The sequence below is a fragment of the Monodon monoceros genome, unplaced genomic scaffold (genome assembly GCF_005190385.1).
Source record: "Monodon monoceros isolate NGI ecotype Baffin Bay Population unplaced genomic scaffold, NGI_Narwhal_1 Super_Scaffold_15, whole genome shotgun sequence".
NCBI lineage: Eukaryota > Metazoa > Chordata > Mammalia > Artiodactyla > Monodontidae > Monodon > Monodon monoceros.
In genome coordinates, this window is record NW_021703771.1 from 64,336,942 (window position 1) to 64,363,408 (window position 26,467).

The 26,467-nt window shown below is 39.9% G+C and overlaps 1 protein-coding gene across 1 annotated transcript; it reads right to left on the reverse strand.

Annotated features, from left to right (window-relative positions):
- Positions 1–23,614: 23,614 nt before the first annotated feature.
- Positions 23,615–26,002, reverse strand: CITED2 (Cbp/p300 interacting transactivator with Glu/Asp rich carboxy-terminal domain 2). Its single transcript, XM_029224314.1, has 2 exons — positions 25,763–26,002; positions 23,615–25,302 (listed from the first exon to the last, which is right to left on the reverse strand). Exon 2 carries the CDS (start codon positions 25,292–25,294, stop codon positions 24,476–24,478), a length of 819 nt encoding a protein of 272 aa, XP_029080147.1. The 5' UTR covers positions 25,295–25,302; positions 25,763–26,002; the 3' UTR covers positions 23,615–24,475.
- Positions 26,003–26,467: the final 465 nt, after the last annotated feature.

A 26,467-nucleotide genomic window follows, 5' to 3' on the forward strand; every position in this document is an offset into this window, starting at 1 on the left:
TGAAGGGCATACAAATTCATTGAGAGGTTAAATATTGTTGTATCATGTTCAGGAAATGAATGAGTGAAATCTATTATAAATGTTAATTTCTACCTGGTAATGAAAAATTTAATTTTGCTAATTCAGGCTTCTCTTAATAGCCCAAATATTCTTGTGGAGTACGGTTATCCTGGAAAAGGTCATCCAGTGTTTCTGTGGTGAAAACTTTCATATGTAAAATGTTCCTTCAACGCTTTAACATGTTTTTTCACATATCATCTGACAATGGTATTGGGCAACCCAATCTGTAACTTGCGGACAACCACAAAGCATCTTGATTTAGAAGTATATACACCACATGTTTACATTGACAGCACTGTCTAATCATTTAGAATTATATTTTATGAGAAAACTAAAGGTCTCACATTTTGGCCACTTTGCCAACAGTCTCTGTCTGAAGCAGTTCACTGATGGGGAGAGAGATTTATTTTTCGGTATCAAGTTTGTGACATGAAGCATTTGTTTTACAGACAATATTTACCAGTTATTTTTCTGTCTTTAATTCTCGGACCCCAGATACCAAGGACAAATTGAATAACACAGTTAAATCAGCTGATTCTGCATAAGCCCAGAAAGAAGAGTTCTATTTTAGAAAAATAACTGAATTCTAAATCTGTGTCTGAAGAAATATCATGTATAGGTTTTAGCTGTGAAACTGTTCTAAGAATGTAGAGAGGTATTCCTTATGGTTTTGATTGTGCTTGTCCTGAAAAGTTTCAATTTAATCGTAGAAAGGTTTGGGTCTTTTGAAAACAGCAAGAAAATCAATTATCAGGGTTTCAGTTTTCTCCGGGCAATTTTCACCATTTCAGCATGCCCAAGAGGGAAATGGCCTATAATTTTGTTATGCTGAAGAATTTGGCAAGCTGGCTAATGGTCTTACTAAAAGTAAAGAAATCCCTTCGGTGGCATATGCAGGAAGTTATGTCTGAATCATTTAGAACCACTGTAGAGAAGCTTTTGTTCCTGAAGAGATCTGTGGGGGATTTTCCTGGGAAGAAAAGGTGTCTGAATATTCTTAAACCTTGGACAGATTTATCAAACTCGCTGTTTCACTTAAACCTTTGCCAAATGTGACTCATCTTCCATCAAATAGACCTCTCCCCAGGCATCTTCATCTTCAAAAAATCAACACCCAACACCACCTTATATTTCTTTCACTGATGCAATGATGAAATCTGTCTCAAAAGAAAAATATTTGTATTGATTTTATAATCTTAGAGGCCCTAACATTCGAGTGAGGCTGTTACTTAGAAGCATACTCCAAAAACTGTTTTTTGAAGAGTTTTTGTTTGTTTGTTTGTTTTGGCTGTGGGGGAGATGGAGGGGAGGAAAGCTGGATGATAAGTGAAATGGCCTGAAAGCATGAGTCAAGGTAAAAAAACAAGAATAAATCAAAGGGAAATCATTGAACACTGGTGAATATAAAAAAAGAAATTAGATCAGACTACAGAGGAAAATGCATAAATTTAGTATCCAGAAATATTCTTCATGGGAGGGTCTATTAGTTTGTCTCCCAACAGAGGTCGGTGAAGTGATAGTCTCCAGAAGGTGGGGCCGTTAGCTCTGTAGGCATTTAGAACTGGTCCGAACAAAGCACCTTCGAGCCTTAGGTGGGGAATGACACACTGTACACAGGAGCTGGATAAGCAGGTATAAAGACTCTTTGACTCCCTCTGACTTCCAGCTAATCATGTATAGGCAGTTCAAAAATCCTACTGCCTCTTTCCTGCCAATTTGGATGCAAATTCTCCTTGGCCAGAAAGCTGATCATTCGATATGAAAGCCTCTTGTTTTGGTGGCTCCTCAGGTTCTTCACGTATCACCTGGCATTCTGCTTAATAAGTAGTTATAACTTTAAATGCAATGTGTAATGTCAGAGATTTACAGACGCTATCTCGTACTTCAAGATCACTGCAATCTCCTCTCTTACATAAGAGGCAATGATGCCCAGACACCAAGCTGGTGAGTTGGATTTCTAACCCTGGGCTACCTCTTCAGAGAAAGAAAGAGAGCCTGGGTTTAGATGCAGATAAACTTAGGTGTGAATTCTGGCTTAAATTCCCATTTCTGTCCCAAAGCCTTCAACCAGTTTGTACCATAACCTCCTTTATCCTTGCAGTGGAATTATTTGAAATTCTAGTTTGAAAGTCTGTCTAGGAGCTTGTACAATTCATTCCGTCATTGTCTGAGTGAGATCATCCAGAGCCTGGTTCCTCCTTCTACTAGGAATTAGTGCTTTTTAGTGGATGTAATGTATCTGTGACCTAATTGTGCATAAAATTGAACTTAAAAAATTTTTTATAACCCAATTTGCTTTCTATTATAAATGTTAAATGAAAAATTTAATTTTGCTAATTCAGAATAAACCTCATCAAGTCAGGATTTTAAAAATATCACTTCAAAGTAAACTCATTCATTTTAGACTTCTTCCCTTAAATTTCAATTTTGCTTAAGTGGCATCTAACTTTAGGGAGGTGTTGTGGATTATGTAACCCCAGGTTGTGTGCATGTTTCCCTCATCTAAGAAAGGAAGCAGCAAGGTATAGTGTTAGAACAATAGCTAGTAATTTACAAAGTAAATTACAAATAGGTTTACTTACTATCTTAGAGGATGTAAGCCAGTTGAAGTGCCAAAACTGTATAGCATTACCTCCAAGAAAGAGCCTGAAACTGTGCCAGCAGAAGGCACTGTGAATTTGGCAGTGACTGCTATAGCCTTGAGGCAAGGTAGGTCTTTGCCTCTAGATCAAAAGAGAGACTGTAATAAGCTATGGTTTTTTGGTGCTTTCCTTATAATTAAAACTATTGTAGAATCAGAATTTTGCTTAGAAGCTTCTCTATACCAATCAAAAAAGACAGTACATTTGACATTAGGAAATTGACTGCCCATTTGCTCTAAGATGACTCTAAGATGGACAATTTTGGAAATACCTAGAGTTCATCTAAAGTGGCCACTGTGATTCCAAATTACCCTGGGTGAAATAGTGCCATTTTGTGAGATGTGTGCAAGAATTCGAGAAACAATGATATTACACATAAGAAGCAGGTGTCTGGCTTCGCAGAAGTGCAAACTTGGATTGAATGGGCTGCATCTGGAGAAATGATCATGGTCAATCTAACGTGTTGATTCCATAGCTCATATCTTGAGCCCCTAGCCAGTGGTCGGCTATCTTTGACAGCAGACTTGATAATTTTTGGCCCTCGCCAGATAGAGTTTGTGGAGATTTGTTTCCCAAATTAAACTCTCAGGGTTGTAAACACAGAAAAGAGTTAAAATAGGCCTTGTAAGGTTTTTGGGTGGTGGCCCAAAGTACATTTCATCCAATGAGGAACAGTAGCTTGTAAGATTTTTATTAACAACTTTTTGGAGGTATAGCTGACATATAATAAAATGCACATAATTAAAGCATGAGATTTGATAAGTTTTGACGTGTATACACTCATAAACCAATCCACAATCAAGATAATGAAAATATCCATCACTTCCAGAAGGTTCCTCATGCCCCTTGGTAATACCTCCTTTCTGCTTTTTTTTCAGTTTCTCTCCACCACTGGGCCTGCAGGCAACCTCTGATCTGTTTCTTCTAACTATAGATTAGTTGATGTTTTCTAGAACTTAATATACATGGAATATAGTATGTATTCTTTTCTCTCTGGATTCGTTCATTCAACATGAATATTTTGAGATCCATCCATGTTATTGTGTGTCAATAGTTCATTTGTTTTTAATCGTTGATGTGTATTTTATTACATGGGTATACCACCAGTTGTTTATCCATCACCTGTGCTTCGACATTGGAGTGTTTTCCAGGTTTTTGTTAGTACAAATACAGCTGCTGTGCACATTCATGTACCAGTCTTTATGCGGACATATGCTTTGTTTTCCATTGAGTAAATATCTAAGTGTGGAAGAGTTGCATCATCTGTTAGGTATATATGTTCAGCTTTTTAAGGAACTGCCAAACTGTTTTCCAAAGAGTTTGTACCACTTCATATTTTCATCAGCAGTGTATGAGAGTTCTAATTCCTCCATATACTCACCAACACTTGTATGGTCGATGTTTTTAACTTTAGCCACTTTATTAGGTGTGCGGTGGTATCTCGTTGCGGTTCTAATTTGCATTTTCCTAATGACTAATGATATTGAACATCTTTTGTGCTTACTTACCATGTGTATTTTTGGTTGTTGTTGTTTTGGGTTTTTGGGTTTTTCTGGTGACATGTCTGTTCAGTCAAGTCTTTTGCCCATTTTTATATTGGGTTGTTAGAGTTCTTTATATAACCTGAATGTAGGTTCTTTTTCAGATACATGATTTGCAAATATTTTGTCTCAGTCTGTGGCTTCTCATTCACTTAGTGTCTTTCAAAGAGCAGAATTTAACTATTTTTTAAAGAAATATTGCACTTTTGTAGTTATGGCTAAGAAATTTTGCCTAACCTAAGGTCGCAAATATTTTGCCCTGTTTTCTTCTAGAAGTCACACGCTTGTTAAGATTTACATTTAGATCTATGATCCCATTAGGGTTAATTTATTATCTTTTTAATTTTTAAATTTTTTAAAATTTAATTTATTTTGGCCGCGTTGGGTCTTCATTGCTGCGCGCAGGCTTTCTCTAGTTGCGGCGAGCAGGGTCTACTCTTCGTTGTGGTATGCGGGCTTCTCATTGAGGTGTCTCCTCTTGTTGTGGAGCATGAGCTCTAGGCACATGGGCTCAGTAGTTGTGGCTCGTGGGCTCTAGAGCGCAGGCTCAGTAGTTGTGGCGCATGGGCTTAGTTGCTCCACGGCATGTGAGATCTTCCTGGATCAGGGATCGAACCCATGTCCCCTGCATTGGCAGGTGGATTCTTAACCACCGTGCCACCAGGGAAGTCGCGAGTTAATTTTTGTATATGGTGAGATATATGGGTCAAAGTTCATATTTTTGTATATGGGTATCCAATTATTTCAGCATATTTGTTGAGAAGATTATGCTTTCTCCTTTGTATCTGTGTTGAAATCAGTTTTCCATATATTTGCAGGTCTATTTCTGGACTCTATTCTGTTCCATTAATGTAGTTGTCTGTCTTTATGCCAAACACATACCATCTTGATTACTATAGCTTTATACTAGGTCTTAAAATATGGTTGTGAGAGTCTTCCAACTTCATGTTTTTTTTCAAACTTGTTTGGGCTGTTCTGGTTCCTTTGTACTTCCTTTAAACTTTGTATTTGAACTTTAAAATCAACTTGTCAATTTCCACAAAAAAGCCTGCTGGGATTTTGATAGGAGTTGCATTGACTCTATAGATCAATTTAAGAAGAATTGGCATCTTAACGATATTGAGTCTTCCAACCCAAGAACATGATATTATCCTTTCATGTATTTAGGAGTTCTATTATTTATCTCTCAGCAATGTTTTGTAGTTTTCATTGTGTCTTTTACATCTTTTGCCAGACTTATCCCTATTTCACATTTTTGGTGCTATTGTAAATGGTATTGCTTTTTAAAAATTTGGATTGCTTGTTACTAATAAATAGAACTTCAGTTGTTTTTTTTTTTTTTTTTTTGCGGTACATGGGCCTCTCACTGTTGTGGCCTCTCCCGTTGCGGAGCACAGGCTCAGCGGCCATGACTCGCGGGCCCAGCCGCTCCGTGGCATGTGGGATCTTCCCGGAACGGGGCACGAACCTGTGTCCCCTGCATCGGCAGGTGGACTCTCAACCACTGTGTCACCAGGGAAGCCCACGTTGAGATATTTTTTATAGCCCAGAATGTGGTCTACCTTGGGTAAATTTTTCATGCACACTTAAAGAGAATGCATATTCTGCTTTTGTTAGGTGGAGTGGTTTATAAATATCAAGTCAGTTGATCATGTTAATTCTTCTATGTCTTTACAGATTTTTTGTATATTTGTTTTATCAACTATTGAGTATGGAATATTTAAATCTCCAACTATTATGGATTTATCTACTACTCCTGTAGTTCTGTCAGTTTATACTTTATGTATTTTGTTATTGGGTACATAAATTTAGGTATTTAATGCCTTCTTGATGAGTTAGCCCCTTTATTATTATGAAATAACCTTTAAAAAGTTCCTGATAATATTCTTTGCTTTGAACTCTATTGTGTCTTATACTAATACAGTCACTTCAACTTTCTTTTAATTAGGGTTAATATGGTACCTATTTTTCTCTCCTTTTATTTCATTATAAATGTAAGTATGGGTTGACCAAAAAGTGCGTTCACATCTTCCATAACATCTTACAGAAAAACCCAAAAGAACTTTTTGGCCAACCCAGTACATGCACACACATGCACTAGATAGATAGATAGATAGGTATCATATAGTCGGGCCTTTCATTTAAAAAATCTAATTTGACAGTCTCTGCCTTTTAACTGGGATGTTTTAGCAGTTAATATTTAAGTGATTATTGACATAGTTAGGTTTAAGTCTATCATTTTGCCATTTGTTTTTTTATTTGTTCCATGTTTCTTTTTTTCCCTTTTTTCCTCATGTGTTTGCCTGAAGAACTTCCTTTAACATTTCTTATAGAGCAGGTCTGTTGGTGATGAATTTTTTTTCAGCCTTTGTACATCTTAAAGAGTCTTTAAGACTCTTTAGTCTTTAGTTCTTAAAAGACATTCTACTTGGTATAGAATTCTAGGTTGGCAGATTTTTGTAGTTTAAGATATTGCTTCACTGTTTTCTCACTTGCATTTTTCTTATAAGAAATCTGCCATCATCCTTATCTTTGCTCTCTGTACTTAATATGATGTTTTTCTCTGGCTAGTGGGAATAGGCACTGTTCCCAGTCCTGGGTGAGCACCAACTATTGTTAGCTCTAATCCTTTTGGGTGGTTCTTTCCCAGCAGCAATCACCAATACTCTGTCCTGTGAACTCTAGCTTCCTTATTTTCCTCAGACTCTTAGCTCCATCTCCTCAACTCAGAGAGTCAGCCAGGCTTCTCCAGGACTCTTTTTTATGCTGTCTGGGGCCTGAAAACTCTCTCAAAGCTGTAAGCTGAGGCAATCATGGGATTCACTTTGTTTCCCGTTTCTCAGTGACCAGTGTTTTTCACGGCCTGATGCCCAGTATCTTGAAATCTGTTGTTTCATATATTTTGTCCATTCGTTTTGGTAGCTCCTGTTATTCCATCTTGGTCATTAGCAGAAGTCCTTGGAGCTGGTTTTTGTCATGGACTTAGACTTACTGGAACTCTATCTGTTGATCATTTGATGTTGTTTTCCCTCTTACTGACAAATGTTTATGAGAAGACAGATAAGATAAAGTTGAGGTTAGGTAGAGAACACAGTATTACCAAGAATTTTTAGCAAAACAAGTCTGATCAGAAAGTTCAATACATAAATAAGTAAAATATAATTTTCTCAGGAAAGAGAAAAAGAAATTCAGGGTTGAAAGCTTCAGTGAAATTGTATTTTCGACCTGGTATATGGTTCACCTCTCCACCATAGGCCAGGAACCTCAAGCAGAAGAGACCCACAGGGCCTTGAGGAATGCACACACAAGTTGTCAGGCTCATGGGTCCTGGTTTGTGGCAGGACGGTCAGAGCTGAATCTTAGTAGGTCCTCCAAAATGTGGAGAGCCTCCTCTTCAAATAAAGAAACCTGTTACAATATAAACAAATGAACTTTATAAACTTATAGAGACAAGGGAGAAAATTTCCATTTTGAAATGGCATCTCATTAGGAGAAATGACTGCACAGTTGTTTTTGTTTTTGTTTTTGTTTTTGCGGTACGCGGGCCCCTCACTGCTGTGGCCCCTCCCGTTGCAGAGCACAGGCTCCGGACGCGCAGGCCTAGCGGCCACGGCTCACAGACCCAGCTGCTCCGCGGCATGTGGGATCCTCCCGGACCTGGGCACAAACCCGTGTCCCCTGCATCGACAGGTGGACTCCCAACCACTGCGCCACCAGGGAAGCCCGACTGCACAGTTTTTATTGTTCGTTATTTGGTTTTAGAATATCACACGTGGGAAAAATCTGTGGATCGTTGTTGATTTCTTAAACTGAGGGTTGATACAAGTGACCTGAAGTTCTGAATGAAGAAAGAAATGTTATGCGAGTCCAAAGATATTGTGAAGTTGGAATTGGAGCTAGTTCTTCCAGATCTCAATTTTGTGTGACTGGTGGACGTGGCTGTTCTGGTTCAGACCTGTTAACACAGGTGAGCCCTGTGTAATGTTAGCCATTACCATATGTTTAGACAGTGATGACTAGCTCAGCAGAGTGTAATCTGCATTCATGGCAGTGCACATTTGTGTGGCACACCCCAAATGCTCCCCAGAACACCATTCTGAGTTGAGTTGTCTGTGTGTTACAGCATGGTAGTTTTCTTTTCTGTGACTTCTCTTTGTGTTGTTTGTTTTGTGCATGAAAAATATGTTTGATGACAGGATTTGAGAAAAGTGAAGCAAAAGAACTTCATGCTGGGTATTAACATGCAAGTTTTACATTGATTAGAGGCATCTTCAAAGAAAGGGTTGTGGAACTAGTCAGAGATTGGTGGCAGTCTACTGTGAAGTATACTTCAAACATAACCTCAACTGGGGAGGACTGACCAGAAATTAAACAAACTGGGCTGGAAAAAACATGTTCCAGATGCATGTCATGGGGAGATTTGAGAACGGGAGAGTGAGCACCAGCTTATAACACTGGTGAAAGCGTCCCCATGGGGGCCATGTTATAATGATACCAGACACAGTGGATGTCACTAACACTCATTTCTAGATGTACATCCCTTCTCTAAACAAAGTATATTTACTTGATTCAGTCACACTTTTGACCTTTAAACTCCCTGTTTAAGACAGGATAGGTTGGGTTATACTAGAAATAAATAATCCCACATTCTCTGCGGTTGAACACAGTAAAGATTTATTTCTTATCAATGCAAAGTCTGCTGTGTGCCCAGGTGACCCTCCAGAGCCACTGCTATCCATGTGGTGACTCAGTGATTGAGGCCTGTACCCTCTAAACACATGGCCTCCTCAGTTAAAGGTCAGGGAAGGAGAGCCTGCTTTAGCCTGGAAATGCTGATGTCACTCCTGCTCATGTTTTAGTGGACAGAATTAGTCATGTGGCTCTCCCCAATTCCAAGGGCACTGACTCAACTTGGTTTCCCTAACACCCATTAATCTTTTTGCCTTCAGGTTAAATAATTATTTGCTTCACATTTGTCTCTCCCGTTAGACTGTAAACTCTGCATTACTTATTCTGTCTTGTTTCCCCAGCCTTTGGCATACTCAGTACCTAGTATTTAGTCAGACATTTATAAATAAATAACTACTTGGGATAATAATAGGCATCTGGAAGTTTTTTTTCTTGATAATTGTCAGTAATTTCTGTTTTACTAGCTATAGAAACGTTCAAAAGTTATAGACAGCCTGATTTCATAAGTGGCAGACGGCAAGCTGGGAGACATTTACAAACCCATAGATTGTCAACAACTATTCTAGTTTCTGACATTGCGGTAGTGTCTCATTTATTCATGACACATCATTCCTGCAGATAATATTGTTCATTTTTAAAAGGATAGATTATTTAAAATTTTCTTTTTTTCCCCGACTGTAAATGTAATATATGTACATTATAGAAAAACTGAAAAGTACATACATCAAATATAAAGAACTCTAAATTCCAGTGTTCAAAAACTACTGTATTTTGGCATATTCATTATCAGACTTTTACCAACACATATCTTTATCAGGTTGAGCTCAAACAGTAAAATGGATTTTTATTCTGAATTTCTTAAAATTTTGTCACAGCATTTCTACTTTGCATTAAAGTCTGTTAATGCATCATTTCCAATGACTACATAATGTTCCTTTCATGTCTAAACGATGATTTACTGAACCATCCCTTGTAAGTAGACATTTAGATTACTTCCAAAAGGTTTTCACTACATAAAATGCTGCAACAAATATTGTGATGCGTAAATGTTTCTCCATATTTTGGACTACTTTCTTAGAAGAGATTCATAGAAGGAAAACAGATAATTTAAAAGGTAGGAGCATTTATACAATCATAGGGACACCTTTAAAATAGTCAGTAGTTTTAAGCAAACACAGGAAACATCTAATCTGCTTAGTATCCTCCTGTGAGCTCTTGGGGGGTTTAAAATGTTCTTGTCTTTTTATGTAGCAGTCAAAAAAGAATTTGAAAGTAACTTTTATGTGATCAGCACTCATTGCATGGGACAGTATCTCATTGGGTAGGCCAATAATAACATGCCCAGCATTTCCACACTACCGTTTATAGCAGGTCCTTCTTTTTTTTTTAATTAATTAATTTATTTATTTTATTTTTGGCTGTGTTGGGTCTTCATTGTTGCGCATGGGCTTTTTCTAGTTGCAGCGAGCGGGGGCTACTCTTCATTGCGGTGTCTGGGCTTCTCATTGCAGTGGCTTCTCTTATTGCAGAGCAAGGGCTCTAGGCATGTGGGCTTCAGTAGTTGTGGCACGCAGGCTCAGTAGTTGTGGCTCGCAGGCTCTAGAGTGCAGGCTCATTAGTTGTGGCACACGCTCTTAGTTGCTCCACAGCATGTGGGATCTTCCCGGACCAGGGCTCACACCCATGTCCCCTGCATTGGCAGGCGGATTCTTAACCACTGCACCACCAGGGAAGTCCCCTGTAGTAGGTTCGTAATGTTCGAGAGAGATACATCTGAACTCATCTGGAATCCTTCAAGTTACAAAACTATTTTAACATGTTGGGTTTTTTCCCCAGAAATTTCCATATTTGCACTGGCTAAAGTACTTACTGAAATAGTTTCTTTAATCACTTTTTCTTCCCTCCACATTGAATAAATATGGCAGAATCATTTGCAAAACAGAGTCACTAGTCACTGCCAACTTCAACATTCCACTCTTTAATGTATTCAAAACTTATTTTTTCTCACTAGTAATTATCACTTTCTTAGTCCTCTTTACTTTCTTTGCAGTTTTTCCAACAGCACCTGTAGATGGCTTGCTTTGAGGGGTCCGTGTTTAACAAAAAAACAAAGTTTTTATTGCTCAATGTGAATTTTTGCCTATGAGAAGGGAACCACAAAGCCTGAAGAAGATACAGTTATTGGACAGTCCAGGAGCTCAGGCACCAGCTGAGTGACTATCTTGGGTGCTGTCCTTAAACATCCGCTAATTCAAAATGACAGTCTACTCTCTACGTCAAGGACTTTCAGGAATTACATGTAAATGCATAACCACGAACATCAAATCCATACATTCCGGGGATCCCCTGTGATCTTTCAAAACACATTAATAAGCAGGACAGTTATAATTTTCCCTTTCGTCTAAAGGAGGAAGATAAAGCCAGTAAGGACATAATTGTCTTGGCCAAGGTCATATAGTCCATAAATGAGGCTGCTGGGATGAGACTGAGATTCAGGAATAGAACAGTTTAGAAATTGAATCTTCATTATATACATGAGCAGATGGAATGGAGCTGAGTAAGACATTATTCCTGAGAATCAGTGTGATGTAACTATAGGTGGAAACAAAAGTAGACAAGAGAATAGGACATCAAATCATCCTACAGAGTAATCCTTACAGAATAATGTCTGCACAAGAAATGACCTCAGTTCACTCATGAAGGGAAGAGAAAGTGAACTGATATTTTTGCCATATGCTGGCTGCAAACATGTAGAGAAAATAGCAAGCTGCTGTTGGCTGAAGGTGCATCGCAGGAGCTGGCAGCACAATTTCTTTTCCCATCAGTTTTCACCCCTGCCCCCACTTCTACTCTGCAAGGGATCTGCCAGAGTAGACATGTAAAATAAGTGTATCGCGGTTAAGAATAGAACGTTTTGCTGTATAGCTGAGTAGAAAAGGAAAGGCGTTTCTGATAGAATCTAGTTTTTATCACTTGAGGAATTGTGTAATTGTAAATAGTATCCTAGATAGTAGTTAAAGATTTTATTATCTAGAATGCAATACATATTTATCTGTTCAAATATGAGTATAATTAATTGGACAAACTTCTCGCTTTCTAATTCAAGGCTTATATTCAAATGCATTATTTCTGAGTAATACATGCAATGATACAAATTCTGCTTGATTAAGCTTGATTGACTTTTACTGAGTCCAAAACTAATTGTGCTGCTAGAACTAAAAATATAAATTCTCTTATTACTAACAGAAACCATAACTCTCACTTGGGAGCAGAGCCCCATGAATAGTCTGTAAAACTGAAGAGTTTGTAGGGATGCTGTGGTAGTCGGAAGATTTCATTTTAATCCCACCTCTAACATGTAGGACCTCTGGACTTCAGTTTCTCCATCTGTGAAAGAGAGACACAATGATATTTACTCTTCCTACCTCCCAGGATGATGTGAGGATCAAATAAGGTAAGGTTGATGTCTATGTAAGATTGATGTAAGATTGTCAGTGTTGAGATGATCGTTACTGACTGTAGAAAAGCCTTCTTTCTCCATAGATTATTTGTGAAATGGGAATGTGGTTGGTCCACATTGGCCATTCACAGTGTGTGAGAGATTAGATTCTAGCACATGGGAAAAGGACAAGCTTTTTTCCCTAAGGACAAGCTTTTTTCCCTAAGAACTTTTTTCCCTAAGAACTTTCTAGACCAAAGCAGAATTCCTAGTAGGATCTTATATTTTTGCTTTGGTCCATTAGTCTATATTTTGATATGAAACGTAGAAGATGGTAAAGTGGGTTAATGAATAAAAGAAAAATGACAGTGGTAAATGTGGCTTGGCTTCAAATAAATTTCACGGTCTATCTCAGTTCCCCTATCCCTTCCTATTCATTCACTCGCTCATTTACTCATTGAATGAATATTTATGAATCATACCCTATATGCCAATTTTGGCTTCCTTTTAGTTTTCTTCATTTGAGGGCATTGCTGAGCTATAGGAAGATGACTGCTTCAGTTGCATGTCTCCAGTGAGACTGTGAGTTCCTTAAGGGTAGGAGATATGCCTTATACTTTTATTCTGTCCTCTATCATAATGCTTAGCAGAGTGCTAGGAAAATTTAAGAAGCCATTAAATAGTTATTGGGTTTTTCTTAAAACCACATAGTATTTTTATGGTTTGATAATTTTTGAAAAGCACTGCCTTGCAGGTTGGGTTTTTTAGGGGATGGCCTCTGAGTTGGAGATTAGCACCTCCACACTGGGAAGTGGCTGGGGGATGCTGTTGGAAGCAATGTCTATGGAAGCAAGGGGTAGGAAGCAGATTGGGCCGAAGAGAAGATGGGCTGCGATGCAGCCTGGGTACAGTCCTCAGCTCACCCCATGGGATGCTCTGAAGCTAGGATGGCCTTTCACAGTTGTTCTGAGTTGGGGTCAGAGAGCCATGCCTTTATCCGAGTCATTCGAGGCAGGCTGCCTGGGAAAAGGGAATGATCTTGGGCAAGGTGACCAGGAATTCTGAAAGAGCTGTGGGCCGTCTGCTGGCAGCATTCCCGGCAACTGAGGGGAATAAGTTCTTCAGTCCTGAAGGGAAGCTTGGGCAGCACATCACAGTGTCCATTGCTCATTGTAATACTGATGCAAAGGATGTTAGAAACTTTACCTGGGGAGGAAAAAGGTGAAATTTAATACTGACACATTATATACCTCAAATTTTTCATGGAAAAGGTCATTCTTATGTCACTCACTAGTGTAGGTATAAAATAAAATTCCCGCAAACATGTATTTCAACGAAACATTTAAAAAATTTTGTGTCAATGTTAGTAGGTATTAGTCAGGATGATTTTGTTTCATGTGATTGAATCTAACTCAGATTAGTTCAGGGACAGGAAAATGTATTGTCTCATGTAGCTAAACTTCAGGAAAGGCAAAGTTGCAACTAGACTTCAGGGACTCAGATGAATGATAGTAGATCACTTTTTTGTCTCTGCTTCTCTCTTCATATTGTCTTTACTCTGCCAGACTAGCTCCTTTAGTACAGCTGGCGCTATGGCTAACAGCAGTTTCCAGGCTTATAGTTTCATCACTAGAGAAAAATTAAAACTTGACCTCTCTATTGTTAAACTCCTTGGGAAAGGTTTTTATTGAGTCAGGTGTTATCCATGGACCAGTCAGCTGCAGCCAGGTGGATAAGTTATAATGATTAGGCCAACTAAATCTATCTGGGCAACCCTAAACAAGCATGGTCATCAAGTAAGATCATGGGAGTTCTTATGTGAATATATTACAATGGAGAAAGGGGCATTTTGTGGAAGGGTAGAGCAAGCAATGAGTAGATAGAACAAAGGATGTCATGTAGTAGATTTCTCTTTCCTCCCCCACTCCACTGTTTCAATCTTACCAGACTAATTTTATATTCTTTTTTGGGTTTGGCATATGGACCAATGCATTTTATCATGGAAATAGACCACAGAGCTATCAGTAATCTGTTCATAAATACTAGGTTCTCTTCACTTTGCACTGAGATTAATCACTTGCCTACAGTACATGATTTTCTTGGTTCAGAGAAATTGTTGATTAATCATATTAACAAGGGAATTTTTGAAATGAAGACATAATGATTATATATTTCTTTTTAAGAGGATATTTATTTATATTAGCAAATGTCACTTTATAGAAGACATTTCAACCTTTATTAAATAAACCTGCTCTGAGTGATTTATAATATAATTTTGTTGGCGATACATCTTTATTACATTCAAGTAGACTTATTTGAAAATATAAAAACTTTAAAAATAGTGCTTCTCAGTTCCAGCAAAAAATCCATGCCTTGAAACAAAAATTTCAGAAAGGGTCAGCTTAGCTTTTAACTCTTCTAGTGATGGAGTTGCTGGCCTACCCCACCCTGGGTGATTAGTTTAAGTCAATTGTGTTAATTCCATCCCATGGTAAAACCAATCCCAGTCGTTGATTGCTTCACAAAAGGGAATGTGACACAATACACTGAGGGAAGGAGTGCTTCTGTGAAGTTTTCTTTTCCCTTTAAGAAAAAAGAAAAAAGAAAGCCACAGAAAGAGACAGCCATTCTTTTGGACATTGTTGGGTCCATACATCATGTAAGTTCTGCTAATGTCACCTGTCACCAGTCTAAGGTGAGGCCAGCACTGAGGATAGCCCAGTAGAGAGATGAAAAAAACCCAAGTCCTTGTTGACATTATTAAATTAGTGAATTAACCAATCTGCCACAATGTAGGGAGGTCTCTCAGAGAGGAAGACACTTGAGATGGATTTTGAAGTACACTTCAACAATGGGATGAAGATGAAAAAGGACCTTCCAGGCACAGGGAACAACATATGCAGAAGCACAGCGTGATTAAATAGGTGTTCAACTTAAACTCACTCAAGATAGAAAAAATAAAGTCTGGGGATATTTCATAGGAATTATACTTGGCTGACAGCTGGGGGTGCTGGGTGCTGAATCAGGGAATTAAAAGGACAGATGTACCTTCTCTCTCCATCTGTGTTTGGGGTCATATGGTCTCTTAGTATTGCTTTCTTCTGACCAGGTGTTCCAGTCCCCTGGATTCATGGAATTGGCTAGTGCGGTGAGGGGAGAAGCCTGGGAACACCAACTCTCCTGTTGACTTTGGCAAGCTAGTTTCTCTGGTCTTCAGTATAAGTACAATATACAGCCCCAGAAGGACATCTCAGGCTCACATCAAGATAATTTCAGTTTAAGCACCACTGTGATCTGACTATAGTTTCTCTGTTGGAATTTTCCTGGTCAGCCAATGTGCTAGCCTTCAGACACGCTAACTGGCTGTAGTCCAGTCCACCAAAGTTTAAGGTAGGAGCAAAGGGCCTACGAAAGACATTGAACTGGACGGGCTTGAGAGGCAAGAGGAGAAACAGGAGAGAGGAATGATTTAAGCGTCAGAGGAAGGTAGGAAAAGGATTAACGACCTGCAAATATCTTTCTGACTGATGCACATTCTTACCACTCAAAACATTCCTGTAGTTTTAAAGCTGTCCTCTCTCTAGAATTTCTCTCAAGGTATAAATGTCCCCAGCAGGGCAGAAAATTGAGCCACTGGTACCTGAGTGAATGGAAGGCAGGATGAGAGCACTTCAAAAAGGGAGGATAATTAGGGTAAAAAAGTGGAGGATTGCTCAAAGACACACCTTTTGTCAATTTGTAATTTTAGAGTGTAGTGAGCAATGGTGCCTGGGCAGAGTGTTATCGAAGTGTCCTCGGCTTGTCTTTAATTTTGAAGGTTATAATAGGTCACATGGGATATTGTATGTTTCAATAACATGAGCAGCAGTGGAGGAGGGGCAGTTTCTTTAGGCATGTGACACTGTAGTCTGTCTAACAGTTGCCCGGGAGAAAAATGCAATGGTGGACTTAACAGACCTTTAGCTACACCTAGTGGCCAAGTAGGGAAAGGAGCAAATATTTTATTGTAATACTGTATCATGGTTCTTTAGCTAAGTTACTTTTATAATCAGTTAAGAATTATTTCTTGGGTAGTTATAGGAATTATGCTCTACAATTATACTCTACAATTCCCACTGTATGATTATTTTTGACTAGTCTATTAGTTTATCGTCTAGCTAAATAACTGATTCTCCAAACTGGAGGAATGTTGTGGGGGAAAAGAGAGACCATGGGTTGGGAAGTTGAGGAAAGGGAAGTCAGTGGGCGTAGCGGCATGCCTCCTATCTCCATGGTAACTCTTAAGGACCAACTTACAGTGTTTGACACCTGCTAGATTCCTCTACTTTAGCATTATGTATAGGATTGTCTCTGAGAAAATAAACAACGATAACCGTGATGATGATGACGATTGTGGTTCAGGAAGAGTTGTCTGAAGGAAAGAGAGGGTAAATATTTAAGAGTCTGTTATTTATGAGGTTGGAGAAAATGAACTTAATCTGTAAGAAAATAGAACAGAATCTGAAATGTAGACCTGATCAAATTATTTTCAACAATGTTATATAGTCACCTGTATCTTTGCAAGTGCATGTACTAGAAATATTTTGTGGGTGGCAATTTTTTGGTGTTTGCTTACAGATAGGGAAATCTCAGTAGCCAACACTTATGGTCGTTTTGACATTGAAGTGGAACATTTATAGACACGATTCCAACCCTTGGAGAGATGACTCAACTGGATGAGGTCTGTGGCTCACCCCCGGGCTCACAGTTAGCTTGGAGAAAGAACAGCCAGAAATGATATTTCGAAGGGGTTTTATAATATTTTACTCCAACTTTAATGATAGGAATGGGTTTATGTTTCCTTCATGAGAATTCGAATACAGGATGTATTAATTAAACATACACCTTCATTTTACTGATGCAGAAACTTGAGCCAATAGTGATTAAATTACCCAGCTATTTGGTTGCAGAGCTAAGGCTACAATACAACTCAGCGGTTTTTACTCCTGATCTGCTATTCTTTTTACTCCAACTATTAGTGGAAGAGTTCTCCATTTCAGTAGAAGACCAAAGCAAAAGGAAGTGGGCTTACACCTACATCAAGAAAGTTTCGATAGATTGAGGGAGATTAAGTGTAAAATAACTAAATATTGTATTTTCTTTATGCTAAGATGTTTATTTTTCACATATTAATATTCTTAAATCAGCCTGAATATTATAATTAATGTTAAATCATAGTTGCTTCCAGGCAGTGTGTGCAGTTGTGATATGGTCATCTTTACATGGAAGAATTTAGCCACTGACATTTTCACTTAATAGATTATAGAAGTGACAAAGCTAAGGTGTTGGCTTAATTTCTGAAAGAAAACTATTTACTATCCAGCAATATGTAATTCAATTAAGAAAAAAACAAAATTAGTTTAAATCACTGGTATTCTTTCATTTGACTTCAAGTGCTAATGTGGTGAAGGTGTCAGGAAAGAATTCAGCAGACTCATCATCCATGCTGTTCTTGCACTGGCAGGGGCCACACTTAAGTTGGAAGAATCTTTATTATGGGTTTGAAAAAAAGTGTAGACCCAAATCTTGTGAATCCCAAAAGGAAGTGGTGTGTAATTTTATGGATGGATACATGTCATAGTTGTGTTAGTGTAGTTTACAGTTTGTGTACATATAATGTAGTGGGTTTTTCCCTGAAGCACTCTTATTAAGTTGTCTCATCATCTTACAATCAGTGATAAGAATAGGAGTAATTTGGTTTAGAACAGCAGTGTTATGTATTAGAAAGAACACTGTCTTGGAAGCTAGATCTGTAAAACAACTCAGCCTCCTACTGACTCTTTAGCCCTTGAGCAATTCACTTCCTCTTTAAATATCAGTTTCCTTATCTAAAACTGAAATAATGAGCTGTATGTACCTTGAAAGAATATTGTGAGGATTAAATAAGATTATGTATGTAAAGAGCCTACCACAATGCCTGACATGTTGCAGGTACTCAGCAAAGTCAGCCCAGCCACTGGAAACTTGAGTCAACAAAATGATTTCAGTAATGCTGGCTGAAGGGTGCATTTCTCTGATTTGGTCCCATGTAGTCTAAAGAGTATTTCTCACCATTTCAGAATCCATGCCGCATTAGTCAAGAAGATTTTTCAAAGTCTTCTACGTTATGTTTTACAGAAAGTATGATGTATTTAAGCATTTTTTCCAATATATAATAGTATAGAATATGTTTTTTTTCAAGTTACTGCCCTCTTTTACCCTCTTCCCATTATGATCTGCCTCCTAGAGGGGTAGCCCCACCCAGCTAAGAGTAATTGCTCTAAAACATGGTATCAGACAGCGAGACCTAAGAAAGATTTACACATTTATTTTAGGTTCATATTAGGAGTACAGATCGTCCGTGTATTTGCTAAACACATTGGGTAAAGAGAAGAAACGTGGAACTAGCCATCATCCTGCGTATCCTCCTTCAGAGTCAATCCAAATAAATGTAATGGGACAGTATTAACAAGGTGACCTATCGATTTTTATGCACGATTTTACTACTATGTGTTTGTCAGCATGGAGATATTAACTGTCAGAAAGCCAAGGGAAAAAAAATTTTTTTTAAAGCTAGGATACCAGAAATTTTAAAAAGCTCTGTGGGCCAAGCTGCTTAAAGAAACACAAGGCCAAATTTTATACCAGTCCCTAGGGAGATACAAAGAGAAAAGCCTTCAGTAGCCCTGATCACATTTCCGTCACTCCGGGATACTGTCTCCTACAGGTGTTCACAAAATAATATCACGACCTGGAGTTGGCTGTCCTGTCATGGCTTTTTCTGATTTTCTGCTAGCTGGACTTTCACTCAATCCTAAAGCTTGCTTCCCACCCAGCCTTCACAATGGATTGACAGGATTCCTCTAGCACTATTAACTTTCAAAGCCGCTCATCTATTTGCATATCTCCGGCAAGGCACGCCACACCAACCTGGTCTTGCCACAGGCTGCTTTGGAGCCAGAATTCCTTGTCTGCTTTGTTCAGCAACTCGAAATATACTCAAGGAACCCCTCTACTTGAGAGGGAAGAAAGGGAAGGATTCCAGGGTGGAGCACAATGGCCAGGCCATGGGAAAATTCCAGGAATCCTGTGAGCCACTGTCCTTACCCCACGTCGTGCCCTGCCTTACTAATCTTTCGGATTAGTTCAGCCTAATGAAAACCAACAACATAATAAAGCAAGTAATGATACTCATCGTTTGTCTTTCGTCTGCTTTGTTTCATTCTGCATGCCTTGGTTTAGCCAAGCAGAATTCTCCAGAAGCCCTACCAACCAGCTCCTGGGACTGACAACTTTAGTGCTCACCTTAGGGAAAGAAGTAACTGATAAGGATCCAACCACTAAAAACTCATTGTCTGTTCATAGAAAATATGGGTGTGTGTGTGGGGGGGGGTTGGTTGATATTCTGTCTTTCCCGAGGACCATGGGTTCGGTTCCTCAACACAGTAGACCCCTATTTCTCTTAACTTCTCTTTATTATGTTCATAAATAGCAAAATACTATAGAAATTCACACCGACAGCTCTTAGAATATTTTCAATTCATTATTTAGCATTACTTATGAAGTTAAGTCTTCCTGCGAAGGGGAAAACATTCTTTACTTCAGGTGTCAATTTTTTTCAAAAATATAGGTGGGTCTTACTATAAGGCAAACTAAAACTCTTTATGAACAGTACACTATTTGTTAGAAAATGTCCTTATATTGTTTTTTCTAATTTAAATAAGTATGGCTACCAGGAAAAAAAAATCATTTTTCTCCTTGCTGGATGAAAATAGGTCAAGTAATTTAAGCCAATCCATTGCAATTAAAATTCTGACATTGCCATTGTTCCTTCTATTCTGAGGGGAAAAGACAAACAGAACACACGGTAATAAGGGTTCATTGGCTAAGTTACTTGATGTTACTACCTATGGGGTCTCCTGCTTCAACCTGCCCGGGAGCTTCATTCTGATGATAGTAGTATAAGTACCAAAATGATGACTACCATCTCTGAGGCTGTGTCTCTCTCTTGTGCCAGTAAAACAATAGAGGAGAGGAGAAAATTGCCAATGGCTTGAGTCCTAAATTCCTTGAATTCTGCATTTATTTATTTTGGGGAGATAATGTTATCTGCCAAGTTTATTTTAAAGTAAATTCTACTGAATCAATTAGGCAGCAACACTCAGTCTCATTAAACATCCTGTGGCCCTTTTCACAAGATTAGAGCCTGTGGCTTGATCACATTCCAATGTAGGTAATTTCATTCTGCATTCCAGGAGATTCTCCTCCACCTTTCTAACCCTGTACATCAAATGCATTATCATTTGCACTGATCCCAAATCGACAGTTCTGTTGTGAGGGTGAAGAGTGTGTCAGCTTTAACTGACAGGCTAAACAGCATTGCTTTTAGTAAGAAAATCCCTTAGCCAATGCCTATTTTGAAATTTCAAGTATGTACATTTAATCATAAGTTAAGGTCTTTGGTAATAAGTAAAATGCTCTTATTTTCATAATGGGTGTTTATTCTGGAATCTTCTTTGATAAAAAATTTGTTTCTCAAGTATATGCTGTTTGCTTCAAGAGAGAAAATGAAGTCTTCAGAAATGGTAAAAAACAGACAATAAAACAAACAAAAAAAACCCTCTTGAGCAAAGACTTTTCTTTGACCTTCTAAATAAATTCCACAAGGGGGCGAAAACACCTAATGGTCCAGGACGCAAGGTTTATACTTCAAAGCTGGCCACCCATAATAGATTAGTGGATTAATATTATGCTCTAAAGGATCTGGCCTTTAGTGTTGACATCAATTTATTGCTATCCCAGTTTACAGTAGTAAAAGTCTTGGAGACCATAAACTTCACAATAGATGTCAGCCTTCTGATACTAGTGCTTTAGACTAGCACCCCATAAACAGTGGTGATTAGGTAACTGTTCTTCAAACACCCATCCATAGCTGTAACGTCTTTATCAGCTCCAGCAGGGATACTGCCACCAGGATTTTTAGCAGCTACAACAGAGGTATAAGTTTTTTATAATGTGTTCTTCTTTTTCTCATGTGTTTCTATGATATTTTGCTGTGGCTTATCAGTGATCTCTTCTTGAAAATCAAGAGTGTCTAATTGTGGGCAAAGCTTAAAGAATAGAAGCTCTCTTGTACCATATTAGAACTTTTTGAAAAACGGCCAAGGTACAGAGGTCAAATTTCCCCATATGCTACAAGCAACTTAGTAGGAAGCAAGACCGCTAAAGGTTTTGCAAATGTCTGCCAGTAGCCTGGTGATCTAGGTCACTGTACAGGTTTCATTAATCAGGTTGTTCAAACAAGGAGTTATTTTTCCCTGCTTAAGAGACCTGCAGATATCACATAGAATCTGCTCAATTGTTGATCATGAAAGAGTTTTAATGAAACAGAGATCATTCGAACGAAGGGGACGGGAGAGTTTGTACTGAAGAGAAATTGTGCTTTTAACCCAGCTTTTCCTGTTGAGTCCCCTGTTCTGGCAGAGATAGGCTCAGGATCTAATAATAGTTCCTCCGGCTCTGCATCTCCACATACGTGTTCCGGCGTTAGAGCAGCAGGAGGAATTTAGTGACAGAGCAGGTGTTGTGGCTTATTCCCTGGCAGAATAAAAAAAAAAAAAAAAGACAGTGCCTCCAATGGCCTTCCTTTTTATTTTCTTCCTGGCACAAGTGGAAAAGAACTAGAATTGTTGTATTAATATGTATGCAAACATATTTTTTCACTTGAGCCTCTGGAAAAAAAAAAAAAAAGAAGAAAAAGGAAAAAAAAACTTGCTGTGAAAATGCTTAGCCAGGAAGATTTACTGCTGGTTGCAGATTTATTATTGACATGTCTAAGTGGAAGAAAACTTCAGTTTTAACTATTAATGTGGAAAATCTGGATCAGCCTTTAAAATGGAGTAAAGAGCTTTGAACGATGTATTTTCAGAGAAATTATTTACTTACAACATAATTTTTAATAAGGAAGTGTCAGTTAAGAGGTGTAAAAAGAACCCAGTGCAGTATGCATCTTAATTTTAATGGCCTGCCTTGGAAATAGAATTATAGAATGTAGGTGATCTGAATTATACTGAAATCAGCTTTTATGCCAGACTCACTGTAATTTAACACTTCTATATACCCTCCTCTCCTGATTTTTTTATTATGAAATATGGGATTTAAGATCAGAATCTAAGAGTCTAAATGAAATGCTCTTTTAAAGGATTATTTGTGAGATTTTCCACAACCTACATTTCTGTACTCCTCCAGTAGGTTATATACAAGACCGTATTTTTTCATGAGTGTACCGTGTGTTGCTCTTATAAGCTAGGAAAACATGAAAGGGAAAACAAAATTCTTTCTCCTTCTAACTGGGATCATTTGAGATTTTAACAATATTACTTTTTCCTGTGCTTGATTATATAAGGCAAAACTTGACACCTACTTGACTGTAGTTATGTCTTCTTGATAACGCATCCAGGTAAAATTAAAAAGGATCTTATCCTCATGTCCTTTGCACCCAATGCCTGTAACAGTAAAAGCTCAGAATTCTGGAAAACAGGGCATGCTTGAGAGGGAACATCTTGTAAAGATTGTAATTTGACCTTTGCGTCAACCTTGCTGAGTAAATTTTAAATATTATAAGAGAACAAAATCGAAAGCTTCAAGGTGGAATACCACTCCCTCTTCTTCTTAGAACTATAAACCAGCCAGAAGCTTTTTCAGAGATTAAGCTAGAAAATGTGTGCCTCTCTTTAATACTTTTGCTGAGAAATAAAATTCGTCACTAAGAGATAAAGGTAGATTTATATTTAATGCCATCCTCATCAATCTTCCAGTATTTTATTCCAGTCTACCTCCACTTAAGTAGTTGAGTCAGGTATAACCAGAAACACTTGATTTTTTCCCCTCCCACCCTGTGAAATAATATTTATAACATTTAGTATTTCAAACCTTTTAAACTCTGGAGTACGCTTGAAGATGATGGCAATTAAGAAAAAAAAATGCTCTTTGACAACTTCGCAGCTTTTGATTAAACCACACCAAGAGGCATGTTACAGTGATAACAATGAAGCATTATGCCAATTATGTTAAATCCTGCTCTCCGCTTTAAGCTCACCATGACCTGTTTTAGTGTCCTGTAATTTATCCTCTGGAATGCTTACTCTCATCAATAAAGTGTTCAAGAGAAAAAAAGAAAGCCACCAAAGGGAATAACCACCCCCAAATGACTTCTAGAAAACAAGTATTTCTTAACTTTTTATTGACATTGGCAAATTAAAATAGAATAAATTAACAAGTATTTTTTCAAAAAAATGTTTTGTACAAAAATACTGTCAAAATTTCCTAAAAAGCTTTCAACACAGTAGTATCTTTTCATGTACTGAATATAACTATTAGCACAGTGTCAAAAATGTTGAAGACAGAAACAAAATAAAAATCTGTGAAATGTTTGCCACTGATGACATTCCACACCCTATTATTGTCTGTACATATCGGGGAGGGGGACAGCCACCTTGAAAGTGAACAGTATGACTTTTCCTGATCCAGAATGGTTTGGCCCACATCTGTTTAATCTTCCAGTTTAGCATATTTTAAAAATTAGTCTGTACTCAAATGCATAGTTAAAAATATGAAGCGAGATGGCAGAGTTTGTGCAGTAATATCTGCCCTTCAAAGTTCATGCAACCAACTAATGCAATTTTTCCTTTCCCTCGTAAATCTGAATGCAGTTCAGTCATTTGAAACCATCTACAAAATCCACAAGATTAAGCAGTTTGCCAAGATTAATATCTAACAGTTGAGCACTGGAGAAAGTGAGGAAATAAGGAGTAAAAACAAACAACAAAAAAGACCAAGTTAACTAGATATTTCAACTACATAAGGGAGGTGAATGTCAAGGCTACAAAAACGAAACAAAAACAGAAAAAAAAAAAGTGGCAGCAATTTTTTTAAACCAATTTGTACAAGTTTATAGTTTACTTTGTTTCCAAGTTCTCAAACCTTTCACGATCTGAAAAGTGAGATGCTGTGTCTAAGGGAATGTTTTTTAATTCACACCGAAGAAATTGGGGGATTTGATTTCTTTCGCCGGGATTTCGATCGAGTCAACAGCTTACTCTGCTGGGCTGTTGTTTGCACACGAAGTCCGTCATAAAATCAAACTCGTTTTGCCCCAGCCAGAGTTCGGGCAGCTCCTTGATGCGGTCCAAACCCATTTCTATCACTAAGGACATAAGCACTTCCTCGTCGATGAAATCAGTGTCTATGACATTGGGCGGCAGCATTGCAGCAGGGACGTGGGCCACGGAGGCGGGCATGTTGCTGCTGCCGCTGCCGCCGCTGCCGCCGCCGCTATTGCTGTTGCCCGCGCCGCCGCCCGAGGTGCCCGCCGAGCCGCCGGGGGTGCTGCTGCCGCCCGAGCCGCCGGGGGTGCTGCTGCCGCCGCTGTGCTTGGGGTTGCAATCTCGGAAGTGCTGGTTTGTCCCGTTCATCTGGTGGCCTGCAGCAGGGTGCAAATCCGGCATGTAGTGGTTGTGGGGATAGGGGTGGTGGTTGAAATACTGGTTGTTGAGCTTCTGCAACTGCATGCTGGCCGGCAGAGAGCCTCCCTGGCTGGCCACCGGGGGGCCCATGAACTGGGAGCTGTTAAACCTGGCCCCGGGAGCCAGCGCGCTCGGGGGGTGCCCTCCGTTCACAGTCCCCGGCCCCATCGCGTGCCTGATGCCGCTCGTGGCGTTCATGTTGCTCGCGCCGTAGTGTATGTGCTCGCCCATTAGGGCGTTGAAGGCGTGTTGGGGCTGCTGCTGGTGATGATGGGGGCTCGGGAACTGCCCCACACCCATGCGGTGGGCAGGGTGGTGGTGCAGCCCGTTAGTGCCGTCGGGGAAGCGCCCGTGGTTCATGGCCATCATATGGTCTGCCATTTCCAGTCCTGAAAGTGAAAAGGGCAGACGGTAAGCCCTGCGCCACACGTGTCGCCCACCTCGGTGCACCCCACTTTTTCTCGGCTGTGGCCCCCAGGCTCACCCGACGCACTTCGGCTGCGAATCATCATCCCGAGGATCCCACTAGGAGCCTGTGCACCCGGGCTCGCCACCAAGGCGGACCTGCCACCCACAACAGAGCCGCGCGCTGCACAAACAGCCCTTTCCCCTGCGACCGGGCGGGGGACCCAAGCCCACACCCCCCTCTGCTACCCGAAGTCGCCTAATAAAGGAAGTGCCCCGTAGCTCTGCCGCGAACTTCAGGCATTAAATCAGCCCTCCTCATCCTGTTGTTGCACATCCTGTTGTTATTCCCCAGCTCCGCCTCACGCTCTTCCTCCGGGCAAACCCAGCCCTCGGAGGACTGGGCTGGCAAAAGCCCCAGCCAGCTTCGCGCGCCGCGCTTACCTTCCGTCCTTGCAATTTCTGCTCCGAAGACCGAGGGCAGGATCGTCGGGTCCAGGACCGGCTCAGCAGCACATAGAGGGGGCCTTTCTGGCGTGCAAGGCGCTCGCTGTCGCGAAGTCGGCGCCGAAGTCTTGCAGCAGCCGCTGGGGCAGAATCGGAGCCGTTCCCTTTTATTTCCCCTCTGCTGCCCTCACAGCTCGGCAAGACCGCCCGGCAGCTGCCAACAATGAGCTGTGTTTCTTAGGGCTTTGGCCACAGTTAATATAAGGGATTTCAGGAAGGGCGGAGCGAGAGCCTCCGGGAGGGCGGCGGGAAAACGCGGATTCCGGAACATCGGGCACACCGGACCGTGTCGGGCAGCCGAGTCCCCACTGCCGGAGGCACGTGCACAGAGGCTGCGGGCCCAGGCGCCGCCCCGCTGACCCCGGATGCTGGCTTCCTCCCGGCCCACAAATACCAGACCAGGCCGCCCCCGGAGCAAGGACAGAATCCTCTCTGGACTCTCAGCCCGAAGGTAGCGCCTGCCCGGAGAGCAGCGAGGAAAACTCACCGCCCCCCTCTGGCCGGATTCCCCACCCCGAGCTCACCTAGCGATCAGTGCTGCTTTCTGTGGGAAAACGGGTTTCACCCAGCGCCCCGTCCATAGTGCCCTTCTACCTCCCCGGCTTTGCAAAAGCCTACCCAGGTTGCAAAGAATGGCTGTGT